At 40.3% G+C, this 15,222-nt stretch overlaps 1 protein-coding gene across 2 annotated transcripts in view; it reads left to right on the top strand.

Annotated features, from left to right (window-relative positions):
* BBS4 (Bardet-Biedl syndrome 4) overlaps positions 1-15,022 on the top strand; it is a 64,093-nt gene extending 49,071 nt beyond the window's left edge. For both annotated transcript variants that reach the window (XM_037833490.1, XM_037833491.1), the window contains 10 exons: positions 3,232-3,285; positions 5,385-5,512; positions 7,792-7,846; positions 8,822-8,890; positions 9,899-10,051; positions 10,148-10,319; positions 12,017-12,086; positions 12,637-12,778; positions 13,336-13,537; positions 14,034-15,022. In XM_037833490.1, the coding sequence (XP_037689418.1) occupies positions 3,232-3,285; positions 5,385-5,512; positions 7,792-7,846; positions 8,822-8,890; positions 9,899-10,051; positions 10,148-10,319; positions 12,017-12,086; positions 12,637-12,778; positions 13,336-13,537; positions 14,034-14,167 (1,179 nt within the window). In that variant the 3' untranslated portion in view covers positions 14,168-15,022. The remainder of the gene's footprint in view (positions 1-3,231; positions 3,286-5,384; positions 5,513-7,791; positions 7,847-8,821; positions 8,891-9,898; positions 10,052-10,147; positions 10,320-12,016; positions 12,087-12,636; positions 12,779-13,335; positions 13,538-14,033) is intronic.
* The last annotated feature ends 200 nt before the right edge of the window (positions 15,023-15,222 follow it).

Raw genomic sequence — 15,222 nt, 5'->3', positions numbered from 1 at the left:
GTTTCTTTATACCTTGCAGACTTTGCTCCATTTTTCTAGCAGTCATTGTTGCTCGTGAACAGTCTGTTACTAGCCTGATTCTTGTTGCTAACCTTACTTTTCTCTCTAGAAACTTTGAGGTTTTTCTCTCTGCCATTGGAGTTTCAAAATGCCAGCAATAGATGTCTAGATGTGTTTATTTTTTTTCACACCCCTGTTTGATACTCAGTTGGCTCTTTCACTCTGAAGACCCTTACCATTCTTTGGATTAGAGAAATTTTCCAGGAGTAGTTGTTTGATTATTTTTCCCCTCCATTATCTCCCTTTGTATCAATTAGGAATTGTAACTACAACCGAAAATCTGACTAAATGTTGACTTTACAAATTAGGATTTTTTTGGTCTGGTTTTTTTTTTTTTTTTTTTTTTTTTTACTGTCCATGAAACAAAAAGTCCTGTTTAGTAGTTGCTGGCATTGGTTTGCTGGTCCAGTGAAGTCTGGGTGAAGCTTTTTCCTTCATGGTTTCAAGATGACTGTTGCAGCTCTAGCTTCTTATCAACATTCTAGATAGGCACACAGTGAAACTGAATGAAGTTACTGCAGTAAGTGGAGGATGGATCCCTAGGAAGAGCCACCTTTGAAGGGCTGAGCAGAATAACCCATGGAGGAAGACAGTGAGGAGGTGAAATAGGAAGGCTCTGGGTGGCAGGGAATGGAGAGTGTCTATTAATCCATCCAGATCATTTGTATTACCGACTGACTTGGTACAGTAACCATCTGTTAGTGCCAACAGAGCTGGCCGTTCCCAAACAACCAACACTTCCACCCCACCTACTTCACAGGTGCCTGTGGCTTGTAGAGAACCTTGTAGCCCCACTTTCTTGGACTCATCAGGGTATCACATGGTCTGGCTACAAAAAGGGAATAATAATTCCTCCTGCCATTTCTCATTTGACTTTTGGAACAACTCGGATAAGTAAGACAAATTTTCCCTATTGACAAGTGAGGAAGCTGAGACTTAGGGACATCAGAATGACTTGCTGAAAGGTGCACAGTGAGGTGGTGGCAGAATGAGAGCTAGAATTGAGGCCTAGAATTGAGAGTTTCTCACTCTAGCCTTTGATTGTTCCATTGTATCAAAGGCCTTCTCAGGATGCCTGCTAGATTCCCTCACCCTCTGAAAGACAGGATTTAATTCTGTTTTTTTCTGTTTTCCTTTTCACATTTCCTTTTTCTGTCGTTTTAAGGTTGATTGTTACTGCTTTGTCAAGTATCTATGGCAAATGATTTCAGTTAGCCTTCAGGAAATTTAAAGGACAAAAGGCTCTATCTCTTCTAGCACCACGTGCACAATGAAGTAGAAACTACAGAAGTCTTGGAGGCAGGCATGGGTCAAGTGTCGTGCTCTACAATGTATAGCCCTTATTTTGGATCCTGATTTAAGGCAAAAACATTTTTTTAAAAATGTGAGACACTGATAACACAGTTGTAATTTGAACATCACTCAATATGTGATATTAAGCACTTGTTGGATTTTTTTCATGTGTATAATGGTATTGTGGATAGGTTAAGAAAAAGACCTCTTTTAGAAACATGTACTGAAATATTTGTGAGAGAAATGTTATCTGGGATTTATTTCAAAACAATATAAAAGTAGTGGTAATAGATGGGACATGAATTGCAACAGGTGACAAAGTAGAAATAAAGAACACCCACAATGAGAATAAACAAAGGCTATTTATTCAGAGCTTGCTATGGTAACATATTTAGCCACCATCATTTGCATTTGGTAGAAATGCAAAGGCAGGCAGAGGAGTGGGAAAACTTTATAGAGGAAAAAAGGGAAGACTTCAGGTATGGCCTGATTGGAGGCTGTTGGCATGTGGAGGCTGGAGGTGGACTAACTAGAAGTGGGACACCCTAAGTGATTGGTTAGGGGAGGATATTTGGCCTTTTCCAGTTGGTCCTAAGCTGGAAGCAGGAACAAAAATTAGGGAAGCTGTCAGTTTTTAATCAAGTCCTGGTTATTTGGGGTCAATTGTTACAGGGATTGTGGTTTGACTTTCTGGGATCTTTACTATAGATAATGGCCCACTTCCTGGACCGATTGTTGCAAGTACTAGACCAGACTTTCCCAGTCATTGTCTATTTATGTATTCAGTCCCTGGTTATTGGGACAGGATGATAAGTACATGGTCATTCTCTCCACATTTGTAGATAGTTGAAATTCTCCTTAATAGAATCTAAAAAAGAAAAAAAAAAATCCTAGTACTGATACTTTCTAACTTTGCTAACTTAGGCAAGCCACTTCACCTCTCTGAGCTTCAGTTTCCTGTAAAATGGGAATAATTATAACTATGCTGCAGATTTGGTGGGAAGATTAAAATAATATATATGAAAAACATCTAACATAGAGCTTGATATGTAGTACCTACATATCAGGCATACTTCTTCTCTGAAGAACAAGATGGTAAATATTTTAAACTTTGTGGCTCTATAAGGTCTCCATCATAACTACTTAACTCTGCATTTGTAGTGCAAAAGAGCCATAGATAGTAATGTAATGGCATGGCTATGTTCCAGTAAAATTTATTTAGAGAGTCAGGGAAGATTTTTCCATGGGCCATAGTTTGCTGACCTCTGCTGTGACTTCTGTAGACCAGGTACCACTACACATACCCCATCATAGAGGCCTCCAGAGGACACTGTCAGTCCACAGTCTACATGGCCTAGTAAATCTAGTGCTTGAAGCTTGCTGGTTCTGTTCAATTCTAGATACTTTGGAAAAGGAATCTTAATCACCAAGGTGTCTGGGTACATATGGCTTTAAGGGTAGAGCCGTATGGCCAGCTGCTCTCTCTGCAGGGGCTGTAGGTAGTCTCCTCTGAGAAGAAGGCACAAAGGGTGTAGAGGTAGTGAGTGGCTCTTAGAGAAAAGGATAAGGATTGGGCTGGGTAGATACCCCCGGGTACCACAAAAATGCAGGAGGCTTACCTCTTTATTCTTCTTTTCTCTCTTATAATCTGTATGTGTGTGTACGTGTGTATATATATGTGTGTGTGTATATATACATATAGGAATCCAGTTTGTAGAATTAAATATATTTGAATTAAGTATGAACTGTAGTCAAAAAATTGTTGTTTTAAAGTTTAGATCTTTGCTGTGCAACAACAGTCTCTAGATGCCTGTTATTTCATTCTTCATACCCATTATAGAATTACACCTAAGCTGTTTCTCTTTCTTTTATGTATAGGAGATTTGTCATAATCTAGGAGTTTGCTACATTTATCTGAAGCAGTTCAACAAGGTAATTTCTAGAAATGGTGGTGGCAGTTGACCCGTTGGCTGGAGATTTCACTGAGAATATACTTATTACAGAGGGGCCATTGCTGTTTGTATATCATTTGTATTACTTCTTGTTCTTCTAGTGCTTGCAGACGTTCTTCTTTTTATTTTATTTTATTTTATTTTGAAATACTTTCACCCTTACAGGACAATTACATAAGACCCATACAGAGAATTCCAAGATACCCTTACGCTCCCCCCATCCCTAGATACTCATATCCACCAATTTCAGTATTGTGCCACATTTGCCATATCATTCTAACTGTTCATCTACCTATCAATCCATCCATTTGACTATTTGTCAATCTGTTTTCTGAACACTTGAGTGTAGGTTGTGTACATCACACTCCTTGAGCATTTAATACTGCCATATGTCTAAGAACAAGATACAGTTAGCTTGCAGAGGTTCTTAGATGTGAAAATTGAAAGTGCTTTACACATTTACTCCCTTGTTTGTTTTTTCTCATTTATCAATATCCTGTGTTTTTCTGCTTTTAACTAGAAAATGGATAATCCTGGAAATATTAGGAAATGCAATCTCATTCCTTTTCTCTTCTCATCTTTTTCTCCATCCCCAGTTTGATTCCTCAGAATAGAAACAAATATTTAATAAAACTTAGATATCAGAAAGTGGACCTTAAGTCTTAAAGGTGTAATCTTGACCATGTGAGTTATCTTATGCTCTGATAGCAACTGATTTTAGTTTTAAGGACATTGGAAATGAACTTTAAATTTTAAGTGGACCTGATTTCTGAGAGTTTTCAGATTTTAAGCATATTTTCCATGATGAGAATTTATATTTCATTGTGTTTAAGCTGTGGGCTCCAAATTCTTATATCAGAGAAAAACTCTGATCTGAGGAAAACTACCTTAATTGAGGTGAGGGATAGACTAAATTATTGAGAGTTCTGAAAGTTAACCATGGTGGGGCTGGGGAGAATCCCCTTTTAGTGACTGTCAAGTTTCATTCTTCTTTCCCCACTGCTGACAGGACTGAGAATCTGAATAGGTTAATACCCATTTGACAAGGTTTAATTTGTGTCCATTTTGCTCCCTGGTACAACTTAATCTGTTCCTCAGGGATGTGAAAAAAAATGGACACATCAGCAATTGATATATAAGTGTAACTTTTTCTCCTGTGAGATATCTAATTAAAAATATATATTTTTTCATAAACACACATACATGTGTATGCATGTATATACTACATAATACATTATATATATGTATATTTTTTTAGTGGGCTCCGTAGGTTTTCTGGACAGATCTACAGTTTTATCTACTATGTTGGGAGGTTTTTCTCTTTAGAGAATATTCCAAGCAAATACATTTCTATCTACAGGATTATTCTGAGCCTAGGGATTATCCTTTGGTTGGACTTATACTGGGGAGGAGGATTACACTTAATTAGATTTTACTGTTAAGCTAACAGGTGAAGTAAAATACAATACCTGGCATTTATATAAATATTCGTTGATTCAGTAAATGACCAAATGAAGCCCTTTTGATCATCTACTAGAATATACACTCCTCCAGAGCAAGGAGTTTGTCTTTTTAATTCTAGTTTCTTTAGAACCTAGAACAGCAAGTACTCAATGAATGCTTGTTTGAGTGAATAAATGAAAACAATTCATTCATTCATTCATCATCATCTTGGTGGGGAAAATGAGACCTACCCAGGGGAAGGTGCATAGTTGGTCAGTGGGGCAGCTGGGATTTGAGTTGGGTGCAGTACTCTACACTCTACCACGATGTCTCTTTTAACTTACGAAGTCTGAATCATAGGTATCAATGTCAAGAAGCAGAAAATGTTAAAAAAGGTTAATCATCTCATATAAACTCTACCAAGTGGCTCTGAAGGCATATACCCCAAGTTGTCAGTTATCCTGACCATGGGCACCATTGTGTTATGTTTTGGTTCTTCTGGGGGTTATTTACTGAAATGTGATGTTACTACTTAGTACAGCAGGCACTTTATCTTTACATAGCCATACAAAGCAATTGTCCTTTTACCTTTCAGTGGTAATGATTAGGTTCTCTTCATTTCATCAAATTTGTTAGGCACAAGACCAGTTGAACAATGCCCTACAGCTTAACAGGCATGATCTGACTTACATAATGCTGGGAAAGATCCACTTACTGCAGGGAGACTTGGACAAGGCCATCGAAATCTACAAGAAAGCAGTGGAGTAAGTATGTCTATGTCCTTTGAGAAATGAGAAACTAAAAAACAATGGGAGCAGACATACAAACTCCCAAGCCTAAGAGAGAATATGTATGACTACTGGTTGTGTGAGTTAGAGTAAAGGTTAAGAGATCCCAATGGCTTAAATAAAGTAGAGTTCGGTTTCTCGTGTAACAGCTTCTCTCATATCAATAGCACTGGTCTGGGCTAGCTAAGCAGCTCTGTTCCACAAGGGTAATCAGAAATTCTGGTTTCTTCCTTCCTTCTTGACCCACTATTCCTGAGATTGTCTTCATCTGCATGGTCAAAGTTGGATTATTGTAACATTCATGTTCTAGGCTATGGTGGGGAGAGAAAGTGTGGGACACACTTAACAGAATAAGCAGCTTGTGGTAAGATTTAAATGACCTAGAAGTTGTATACATTGTTCTTGCTCACATTCATGGCTCACAGGTAGTCAGGCAGCCACACTTACCTGCAAGGAAATAGGTAGATATGTGCCCAGGAAGAAGGAGAGAACAGATTTGGGGGTCAGTCTCCTGATTCAACAATAAACATCTTTCCTTATTAGAATGAAACCAATGTCTTGGTGTTTGGTGGTCGTTGTTTTTAATTTCATGAGGGCAGGCCAAACTCCTTGTTGATAATGGAACTGACTTTACTGTGATGGTATTCCATATTTCCTCTCTAGGGATACATGCTGTCTTGTCTTTTCTGCATAGGGTCTTATTTTGTTTCTTTTAAGTAGGACAGCTGTAGCAAAATGCTTTAGTGTCTCATTTGTTAGATCACTTAACAGAGTGTCTGGACTGTGGTTCAAGGCCTGTTACTCCTGATGATTTGACTCTGAACTACACTTCAGTTTCTGTTAATTTGTTCATCACCTTTGCTTTCTTCCATGGTAGTAAATGTTCTGGTTATACCAGTCACATCACCACTTTCTGAATTTTCTTCAACCACAGTTTGTGTCTAAAAATATACAAAAATCCTTTGGTTTGTTAACTTAAAATAATAGAGACTTGCATCATCAAGAGGCTTGATTAAGTTTGTGTGGGCAAGTAGGTAGGAGCTGTGTAGCATATGTAAGTACCTCTCTGCTTGTGGTGCTGGGTGGTGGCTCTGATCCTGCCTTCTAGAAGTTGGCTCTTTGAGATTAGTGCACAAAAGTCTCAAGATAGATCTTCTTCCAGTGAACTTGCCAAGGACTTAACTCACTGCAATTCCCAAGAGAAAACAGGGAACATGGAACATTTGGAGCCTCACCAAGAATGTGAAGACCTTTGTTCAGAATTCACAGCTTTGGAAAGGGTAGTCATGTTTTTTTGGGGGGGCAGACAGATGCCAACAGAATCATAAAAGCTACTTACTTGATTGTTAGGAGGGGAGTGATCAAATGGATATTTATTATGCAGAACCTGAAAGGCAAAAACTCACTTGTACCAAGTGAGCTTTGTTTGGCCAGCTCAGACCTCCCCTGGCTAGGGCTTTACTCTTCCAGTTCTTGCCTTCCCACAGATAATCAGCTCCCTCCTTTATTCCTTAGAAGCAGGAGACGTTGTTCCTAGCCCTTTGGCTTTTTCACCATTGAAACTGCCTGAGATCCCCTAGTCAGATCATTGCAGCTTAGTGTTGCTTTGGCTTTGTGACAAAGACAAGTATCAGTGAGGGACTGGGAAGTCAGATAACTTTTTACTTCAACCAGTGTTTACTCCCAAAGGTGAATGGCTGATTTTTTCCTAGGGCTGGTTACTGCATCTCTTTTCCTTTGTTTAGTTTGGCTATTTAGTATACCTTTTTGTTTAATTTGAAAACAGAACGTTAGGGGTCTTGGGATCCTATATTACATAGCTGATGTTGTGAGCACAATGGGAGCAGGAAAAAAAATCCACAAGAAAGAACCTGGCTAAAACTGTGTGTATTTGAGACTAACTTGGTTTATGAGCATTGGTCTTTAATTCTATGCATGTACTCAAAGATAGTCACACAAAAAATTCCATAGGTTCTTTCTTTCCTTGGAGCTTTTGGCCCTGAGTAAGGCCCTGTAAAAGGAGTCTGGATTCTAGGTCCTATTTCTTTGTTGCTTGAGCAATCTTCCCTGTAGCCAGGGTTGAGGTAACTTATTTTGAAGAAAATTCCCAAATTGCCTTAAGAAATTGCATGGGGAGTGTGAGGTTTACAGGAGTCTCTTAAGTGCTGCATGAGGGCAGATCACTGTGTATATGTCTCAGTGTCTCTCATACACGTCTTGTTTCCCTTCAAGCAAAACTGCTTTCTTTGTTGCAGGTTCTCACCAGAAAATACAGAACTTCTTACAACGTTAGGATTACTCTACTTACAGGTAATGAAAACCCTTTACTCATTCATTCACTGAAGTTAGAAACACCTTTGGATTTGAGTGTTTGAAGGTTTCCCTGTATTTTGATATTACTTTTGACACATTTTACTGTGATCATATGAAGCACATGAATCTTGCTGTCCGCATTTGATATTCTTCGTCTCCTAGAGGAATTAACTAAATGTTCTGCGTTCAAGTCAGAAGCAATTCTGTTTGGGTCCAGTGCAATTATAATCCTTATCCAACCAAGGAAAGAGCATATATGAGTAATAACTTTCTGGTGTGGGGGGCTCTTCTTTTATTATGGGGAGGGAGCAAAATTTAGGGCTTTGGAGCAAAGACCATTTCTGTTGCTCCTTCTCCCCAGCCAGGGTCCTACAGAAAAGAGAAGGCAAAGCATACTTGTCTGACATCAAAATAAGGAAGGTCTTCCCTCCCCTCTACATGCTAAGTGTGAATATGAGTCTTTTAACTCCATCCTTCTCCATATAAGCTGAGGATCCAGGGCCCAGAGATCCCTAAGCAGCCAAGTTCCCTGCTCAGCTGATCCTGCCTCCAGCTCTGCCTCTTTTGGTGGCCTTTATGTCTGTCTCATTTTCTTTAAGAGGAAACAGACCCAAACCCAGTATCAATGCCTGGGTTTTGACCTTGGGAGGTTAGCCCCAAGGGAGGTGAGGTTAACTGGCCCGTTTCCTGACAAAAGGCATTAATGTGGAATAGCACTAGAGTATCAAAGTTATAGATGGATCCTGGCAAATAGATATTTTGACCTACCAAGGGACAAAACAACAAAATAGGTAAGCAGGATAATGGGGATTTTTGGTCTTCCTTTCTTTATCTTGTGTTTATAGCTTTTTCTTTTTCCCCCAAGAGAACTCACAAAAGTCAGATGGTTTTGTTCAGGGTATAGTTGGCCAGATTCCTTAATTGCCATCTCTCCCTCTGATGTAAATTCTGTGATGTGCTTTTTCCTCCAAGCTTGGCATTTACCAGAAGGCATTTGAACATCTTGGAAATGCACTGACTTATGACCCAACCAACTACAAGGTATTGTGGGCCATCAAACCCCAGAAATAGGTGCTCCCACTGCTTCCAGAAAGTAAGGAGATATCTTCTTCATTTTCAATACCTGAAAAATTACCTTCATTCTTGGAAAGAAAATAAAAGGCAGCCCTTCTTATTTAAAAATATTGTAGTGTTGTGCTCTGTTACCTTCTGAAAGAGCACATTTGTTATAACAGGACTGTAACTGAACAGAAAGTTAAATTGTGGTGCTAGTCAAGTTTATATGTTACTTAGGATATTAGCAAAGTCTTCACAGTTACTACCAAAAATAATGATAGTGAAATGGCTTCCAAATTTCTAAAGAATTTTAGATTACAACTCTTGTCCAGATGTGACTTTGGGGATGAGAAAGAATATCATCAAGTGGAAGAGTATCATCAAGGGAAATAGACATCGTCTGGCTGTTCTTGCAGGTTGCAAACTCAGTTCTGATCTAGGAAGTCATACTAGGTTGACTGTTAGTTACTTGTTTGGAAAATTCCCCACCATGATACCTTTCCTTAGAGAAATGAAAGGGACTGGACCAATGATGCCCAAAGCTGATGTACCCTCTTGTTCTTTGGTGGGAGTTGTAGCTTAAGTAGCCAAGGACAGGTTTGATAGGTGTCTAGAGCACTTAGTATACCAAGCAGGGGCTGCAGAGAACAGATTTAAGGCAGCTTTTTCTCAGAATACCCTGATAATCTGAAGTATCCCCCAGGAGGACTACCCTGGCTAAAAATAGGAAACAAACAAGCTGGGTAAAGTTCAGTGAAATTTTATGTGTTCTTTTTTCTGTATTGCCCCAAAGAAAGCCACAGTGTCTGTGGTGGGCGCTTCTTTATCAGCACTTGTCCCAATAGCTTGAATATATTATTTATGTCCCCAGAAGAAGTTTTTCAGTTTCTGCTGATGGGCTTGCTGAGTATCTACACTAAGGAGGGCTACTTTACTGCCACAGCCTTTTGAGAATGACTGAATTACTAACTTTCACATGTGCCATGTTTTCAGGCCATCTTGGCAGCAGGCAGCATGATGCAGACTCATGGGGACTTTGATGTTGCCCTGACCAAATACAGAGTCGTAGCTTGTGCTGTGCCAGAAAGTCCTCCACTTTGGAATAACATTGGAATGTGTTTCTTTGGCAAGAAAAAATACGTGGCAGTGAGTCCTCATGTTCCTTGTTTGTGTTCATGCATGTAGTTGTTGAGTCTGTCAAGCTTGTCCACCTTCTCATTGAGTTCCCCCTCTCTCCTACAGGCTATCAGCTGCCTGAAACGAGCAAACTACTTGGCACCCTTCGATTGGAAGATTCTTTATAATCTGGGGCTGGTCCATTTGACCATGCAGCAACATGCATCAGCTTTCCATTTCCTCAGTGCGGCCATCAATTTCCAGCCAAAGATGGGGGAGCTCTACATGCTCTTGGCTGGTAGGAGACACTGACATGGAGAATCCTGTCCCCAGTTTCTAATGAGGAAAAGGGAATTAGAATCACAGGAGATCAGTGGCTTACTGTCCCAGAGAAACAATTCTCTTGCAGATCCCATAGGATCTGGATTATTGTCATAAGCTTAAAAGATGGAAGAAAAAGGGGAGCCACGGCAAAGCATCTGGTTTCTTCTAATGTGGGGGAATTCCACTCAGAGACCAGCAGGGTAAATCAAGATCATCCCCACCCACCTCCTTTTACCATTTTTTTTCTCTTAGCTTGACAATTCATATTTATATATATTGAACCCAACTAAATCCCAGATATAGAGTATTAAGAGCTTGGGCTTTTGGTGAGGTCCTGCCTCAACCACTTATTAGCTATAATAATAGGGTTGATCTGAGGGTTACAAGATTAAGCAGTGAATGAACATTAACTGTTGTTTTCATTGTGGTTATACAATTAGTCCATTATAATTGATATTGTTATAATTGTTGTTATTATATAATTGGTCCCTGGGTAGTAGTTCCAAGTGAAGCTATCTACAGTTGAAACCCCTATCTCCTTTGGGCACAATGTTATAGGATGTGGTTCGTTTCCTGAAGATCTATTTGATGCCATATAAATACTAAAATTGATCACAAAAATAAATTAAAATTCATCAAACATACTTTTAAAATGCATTTCATAAAATAAGCATTTAATTGAACTGCACTAATTTCTCTACGAGGTAGGTATTTTGCTATATACTGAATTTACTAGGCTTCTTATAAGCCCCAAAACATCTTCCATGTCCCCATTGGTATCAGTCTTCAGGTGGTTTTGTTTGTTTAGTCATTAACTGTCAGTTTGGTCATTAACTGCTCAGGGCTTCCAGAGCAGCTCTGCTTTTGTTTGTTTCTCTTACTTGCTGGAATTCAATAGCACTGAATGCTGTGAGGGATATTCCAGTCTGAGGGCCACTGTGAACAGAGGCATATAGCCACGAAATTGCATGGTGTACCCTGCAGTTAGTGGGTCTTAGTGTTACAGATTGTGATGGGAGATGAGTTCCAAAAAAAATGGAGGGCCTTGAGCACAGTGCAAGGACTTTAGACTTTATCTTCAAGGCCATGTTTTTCAAATGGAAATGAATATGTGGTTGGTGGAAGGTAGGGTGAGCAGGATTTCCAGAGTAACTCTGCTTTTGTTTGTTTTATATATCAGGTTTCTGGAAAATACTGACTTTTGCAAAAAATGGGTTTCTGTTACTAAATGAAAGTTTAAAAAGTATGGTTCTGGGTGATGGGGAATCAGTGAAGATTCTTAAGTAGGAGAGTGACATGGTTAGATTTGTTTGTGTATCAGTGAGATACCAGATAGCAATGTGGAAGGTGGAATAGAGTCAGGTAGGGACATTATCAACCAGGGAGAAGAGGTGGAAAGCCTTGAACAACTTGGGCTTGAAAAAGGACAATGGAGAAAAGAAACGGCAAAAAAAAAGGATACATGGAATTTGACAACTGATTAACTGTGGAAAGGGGATTGTTGAAGATGATACTAGGTATCTTAGGTGAATCACTGAGTGGTGCTGTGAGCTAAGAGGGCGAAAGAGGAGTTAGTTCAGTCTGTGAGCTGCATTAACTGTGGTCTTGAAATACCCTTTTTGTTTTCTAAACTGGGTTTTCCAGCCACAGTAGTCACTTTCTTTGTTGCAGTGGCTCTGACCAATCTGGAAGATACAGACAATGCCAAGAGAGCCTACGCAGAAGCAGTCCGCCTGGATAAGTAAGCTGTTCTGGTGGGAATTGTATTGGGGAGGGTTAGACCCTCCAAAGCCACAAGGTGGCGCCACAGCACCGCTGCTGGCTAAGTGTTTGTACACAGCAGGCCTGAGTGCTGAAGGCTGTGGTTCCAGAGCACACAATGACTCAGCAGGAATGGACACTGGCTGACTCTAAGACAATGTTTCTAGCCCAGAGTTTAGTAGTCAGGAGGCGGGAGAAAGTCCGGGCTGGCAATGGGCTTGGGGTGCTGATAGCCATGGGCTAGTTGGAATATCAGGTAAGTTTGGGCGTGACTCTTCCAGGATTTATTTCACTAGCATCTGCTAGATGGCACGATAGGAATCCCTTTTTCAGCCTTGCCCTGGGTGGCCTCCTTTGAGGGCTGAGATGTCAGATTTGGTCCCAGTACCTGCTCTGCTGTTTGTCCCCACCTTGCTGCGTAATGGAGAGATCTTAACCAATTGTGTTTTGTTTTTGTATAATGAGAGGGAGTCTCTGACTGATCTTTTGTTGCAAAACCCCAGTTCCATAGAATTGTCTGTCTGCCACAGGTGCAACCCTTTAGTAAACCTCAACTATGCTGTGCTGCTGTACAACCAGGGAGACAAGCGGGGTGCCCTGGCCCAGTATCAGGAAATGGAAAAGAAAGTCAGCCTACTCAAGGAGAGTAGCTCTCTGGAATTTGACTCTGAGGTATGTCTTTTATTAGCCCTAAGACTCATAATCAACCTGTTAGGAAATTTTTGAATCAAGCCCAGATAATCCAAATATAAGTATTATAGGCCCATGGCTGTTTTGGCTTTGATGTCCCTGGAAACATGATTTCTTAATGAGTAAGAGCGTAAAAAAAAAAACTTTACTGGGAAAAAAATAATGAAATTCAGGCTTACTGAATTACCTGGCATTGATAATAAAACTTATCTGACTTGAGCTCTGTTTTTCTTTGTAGCTTCCTCTCATTTCTCCTCATGAAAGACAGGCAGGAGTTTTAGTCCAATAATATACCAAACATGAATTGTTGGGTTTTGAGATCCTATATGAACTCCTTTACCAGCTATCAAGGGCAATCTTTGCTGTTGAGAATGATTTCCTTGCAAAAACCACTTCTTCCCTTAAATGCCAATACCAGCAGGCACTATTTCAGCTAAAATTCCCTGGTGGAAGGCCTAAGAACAGTCAAGTAGGTTTGTCTCTGCCAATCATGTCTTTGACTCATTTGGTTTTTTTTTTCCTCCACATATGGGCACAAGATGGTGGAGATGGCCCAGAAATTGGGAGCTGCTCTCCAGGTTGGGGAGGCACTGGTCTGGACTAAACCAGTTAAAGATCCCAAATCAAAGCACCGGACCACTTCAACCAGCAAACTTTCCAGTTTCCAGCAGCCTCTGGGTTCTAACCAAGCTCTAGGACAGGCAATGTCTTCAGCAGCTGCATATGGGAAGCTCCCCTCAGGTAGGATGCTATGCAAAGCCCCATGAGGACCTAGCTTTGAGTGCAGCTGGTACTTTTAACACTCAGAACATCTCCAATGTAATGTTGCGCAGACCAGAAAAAAATCGGCACTTGCCTCCTTAAGGCAAGCTGGGTAGTAGGTAACATCTACTGTCATGTTTAGTTGGATGGTCAATACACTGTGTGTTACAGTTTTCAAGTTTAAAAATAAGTTATCATAGTACATTCTTTAATTCAGTTGGAATTTTATTTTCACTGCTTCATCATGAAGTAGGTATGGTGTAGGTAATTAAAGATTTCTTTCACTGTATCATTGAGGGCAAACTTCACTGTTGCTTTATTTCTTCTGTGATGGTCTTTCCTCATGGCTATGAAAAGATACCACAGTCTCAGTAGTCCCAGAAAATACTGGGTGTCTTCTTAATATTTAACAGTAAAAATAATGATTTCTTCTGGAATTGTGAAACAAAATTCAAGCAATTTGTTTTGTTACTAGGTGCAGGAGGACCATCCCAGCTCACAAAGCCACCATCTCTTCCTCTGGAGCCAGAGCCCACGGTGGAAGCAAGTCCAGCTGAAACTGTTTTTTCAACTGAAGCATCAGAACAAATAAGAGAAAAACAGGAGTAGGATGGCTCCAGAGTAGGGGTTTCTTTGGTGAGGATATACTGGATTAGGAAAGGTCATATGACAGAGGCAGAGTAGAGCCAGCACTATTCTCTGGAAACCACAGAATCAAAACACAGGGTGTGTTTTGATGATCCAGAGGAGCTTATGGAGGAACCTGAGGTCTATGTAGCCCCCCACTGACCCTGTCAGCCAGGAAAGAGAGAGAAGATAGCCCAGGTGAATCCTTTAGGAACTGTGAGGGAGGGTTGTGCACCTCTGTGTGTCATTCCAAGAGCCAGCAGCACACATGGAAGTGTTTGATTTCAAAACGACTTTTATCTCCTGGTTGACTTCCTTTGTGCAAGGAAAGGCTGAGAGAGACCTCTGCTCAGTAGCCCCGTAATGGCAAAACCTTGGCTAAGCTGAAGCTTTGGGGCTATATTGGCCCCCAACATAAACACAAATCTTGGATTAATTATCTGGCTCTAAGAGCCTGGATGATGAAACAAAAGCTCTGTAAATCGAGGCCAGCCTGGTGAGTACCCCAGCTGTATCTGCCCATAGGAAATCAAGAATAAGTCCCTATATTTTGTTCTTGAGTCTAGAGCCAGATCATGTCAGTGTGATAATAAGTAGGAACCAAGGGCTGGTCTGGTATCAGCACCAGGGTTTAAAACAACAAATAAGTAGCAAAAAAGAGCTTTTAACTGAGGCAGTTTTATCTAATACAATCAATGTAACCACTGACCAAATGCTGTCAATACATTATCCATATGCCCTTTTTAGAATGAAGAGTATGTATTATTATTATTCCTTTGGGAAAAGTTATTTTTCTTTCTGAATAAGAACTTGCAATAAAAACTTTTTGAAACTAGAGGAAGAAACTTGTAATAACAAACAAAACTAACAGCCCATGTTGGGCCAATGATGTGTCATCCCTGCTGGGTCTCTTTCACATACACCCCGGGCTACCCTTGTCCTTTCCCAAATAGTGAGTCCCCAGTGTGGCTCTTTGAGGTCTGTACAGTTGTCAGAGCTGGAAGCCACTGCTTGCCTAACCTCTGTGTATTTACCAG

The sequence above is a fragment of the Choloepus didactylus genome, chromosome 4 (assembly GCF_015220235.1).
Source record: "Choloepus didactylus isolate mChoDid1 chromosome 4, mChoDid1.pri, whole genome shotgun sequence".
NCBI lineage: Eukaryota > Metazoa > Chordata > Mammalia > Pilosa > Megalonychidae > Choloepus > Choloepus didactylus.
Note: the sequence above shows the minus strand (reverse complement) of the source record. Positions and strands in the feature narration are given on the sequence as shown.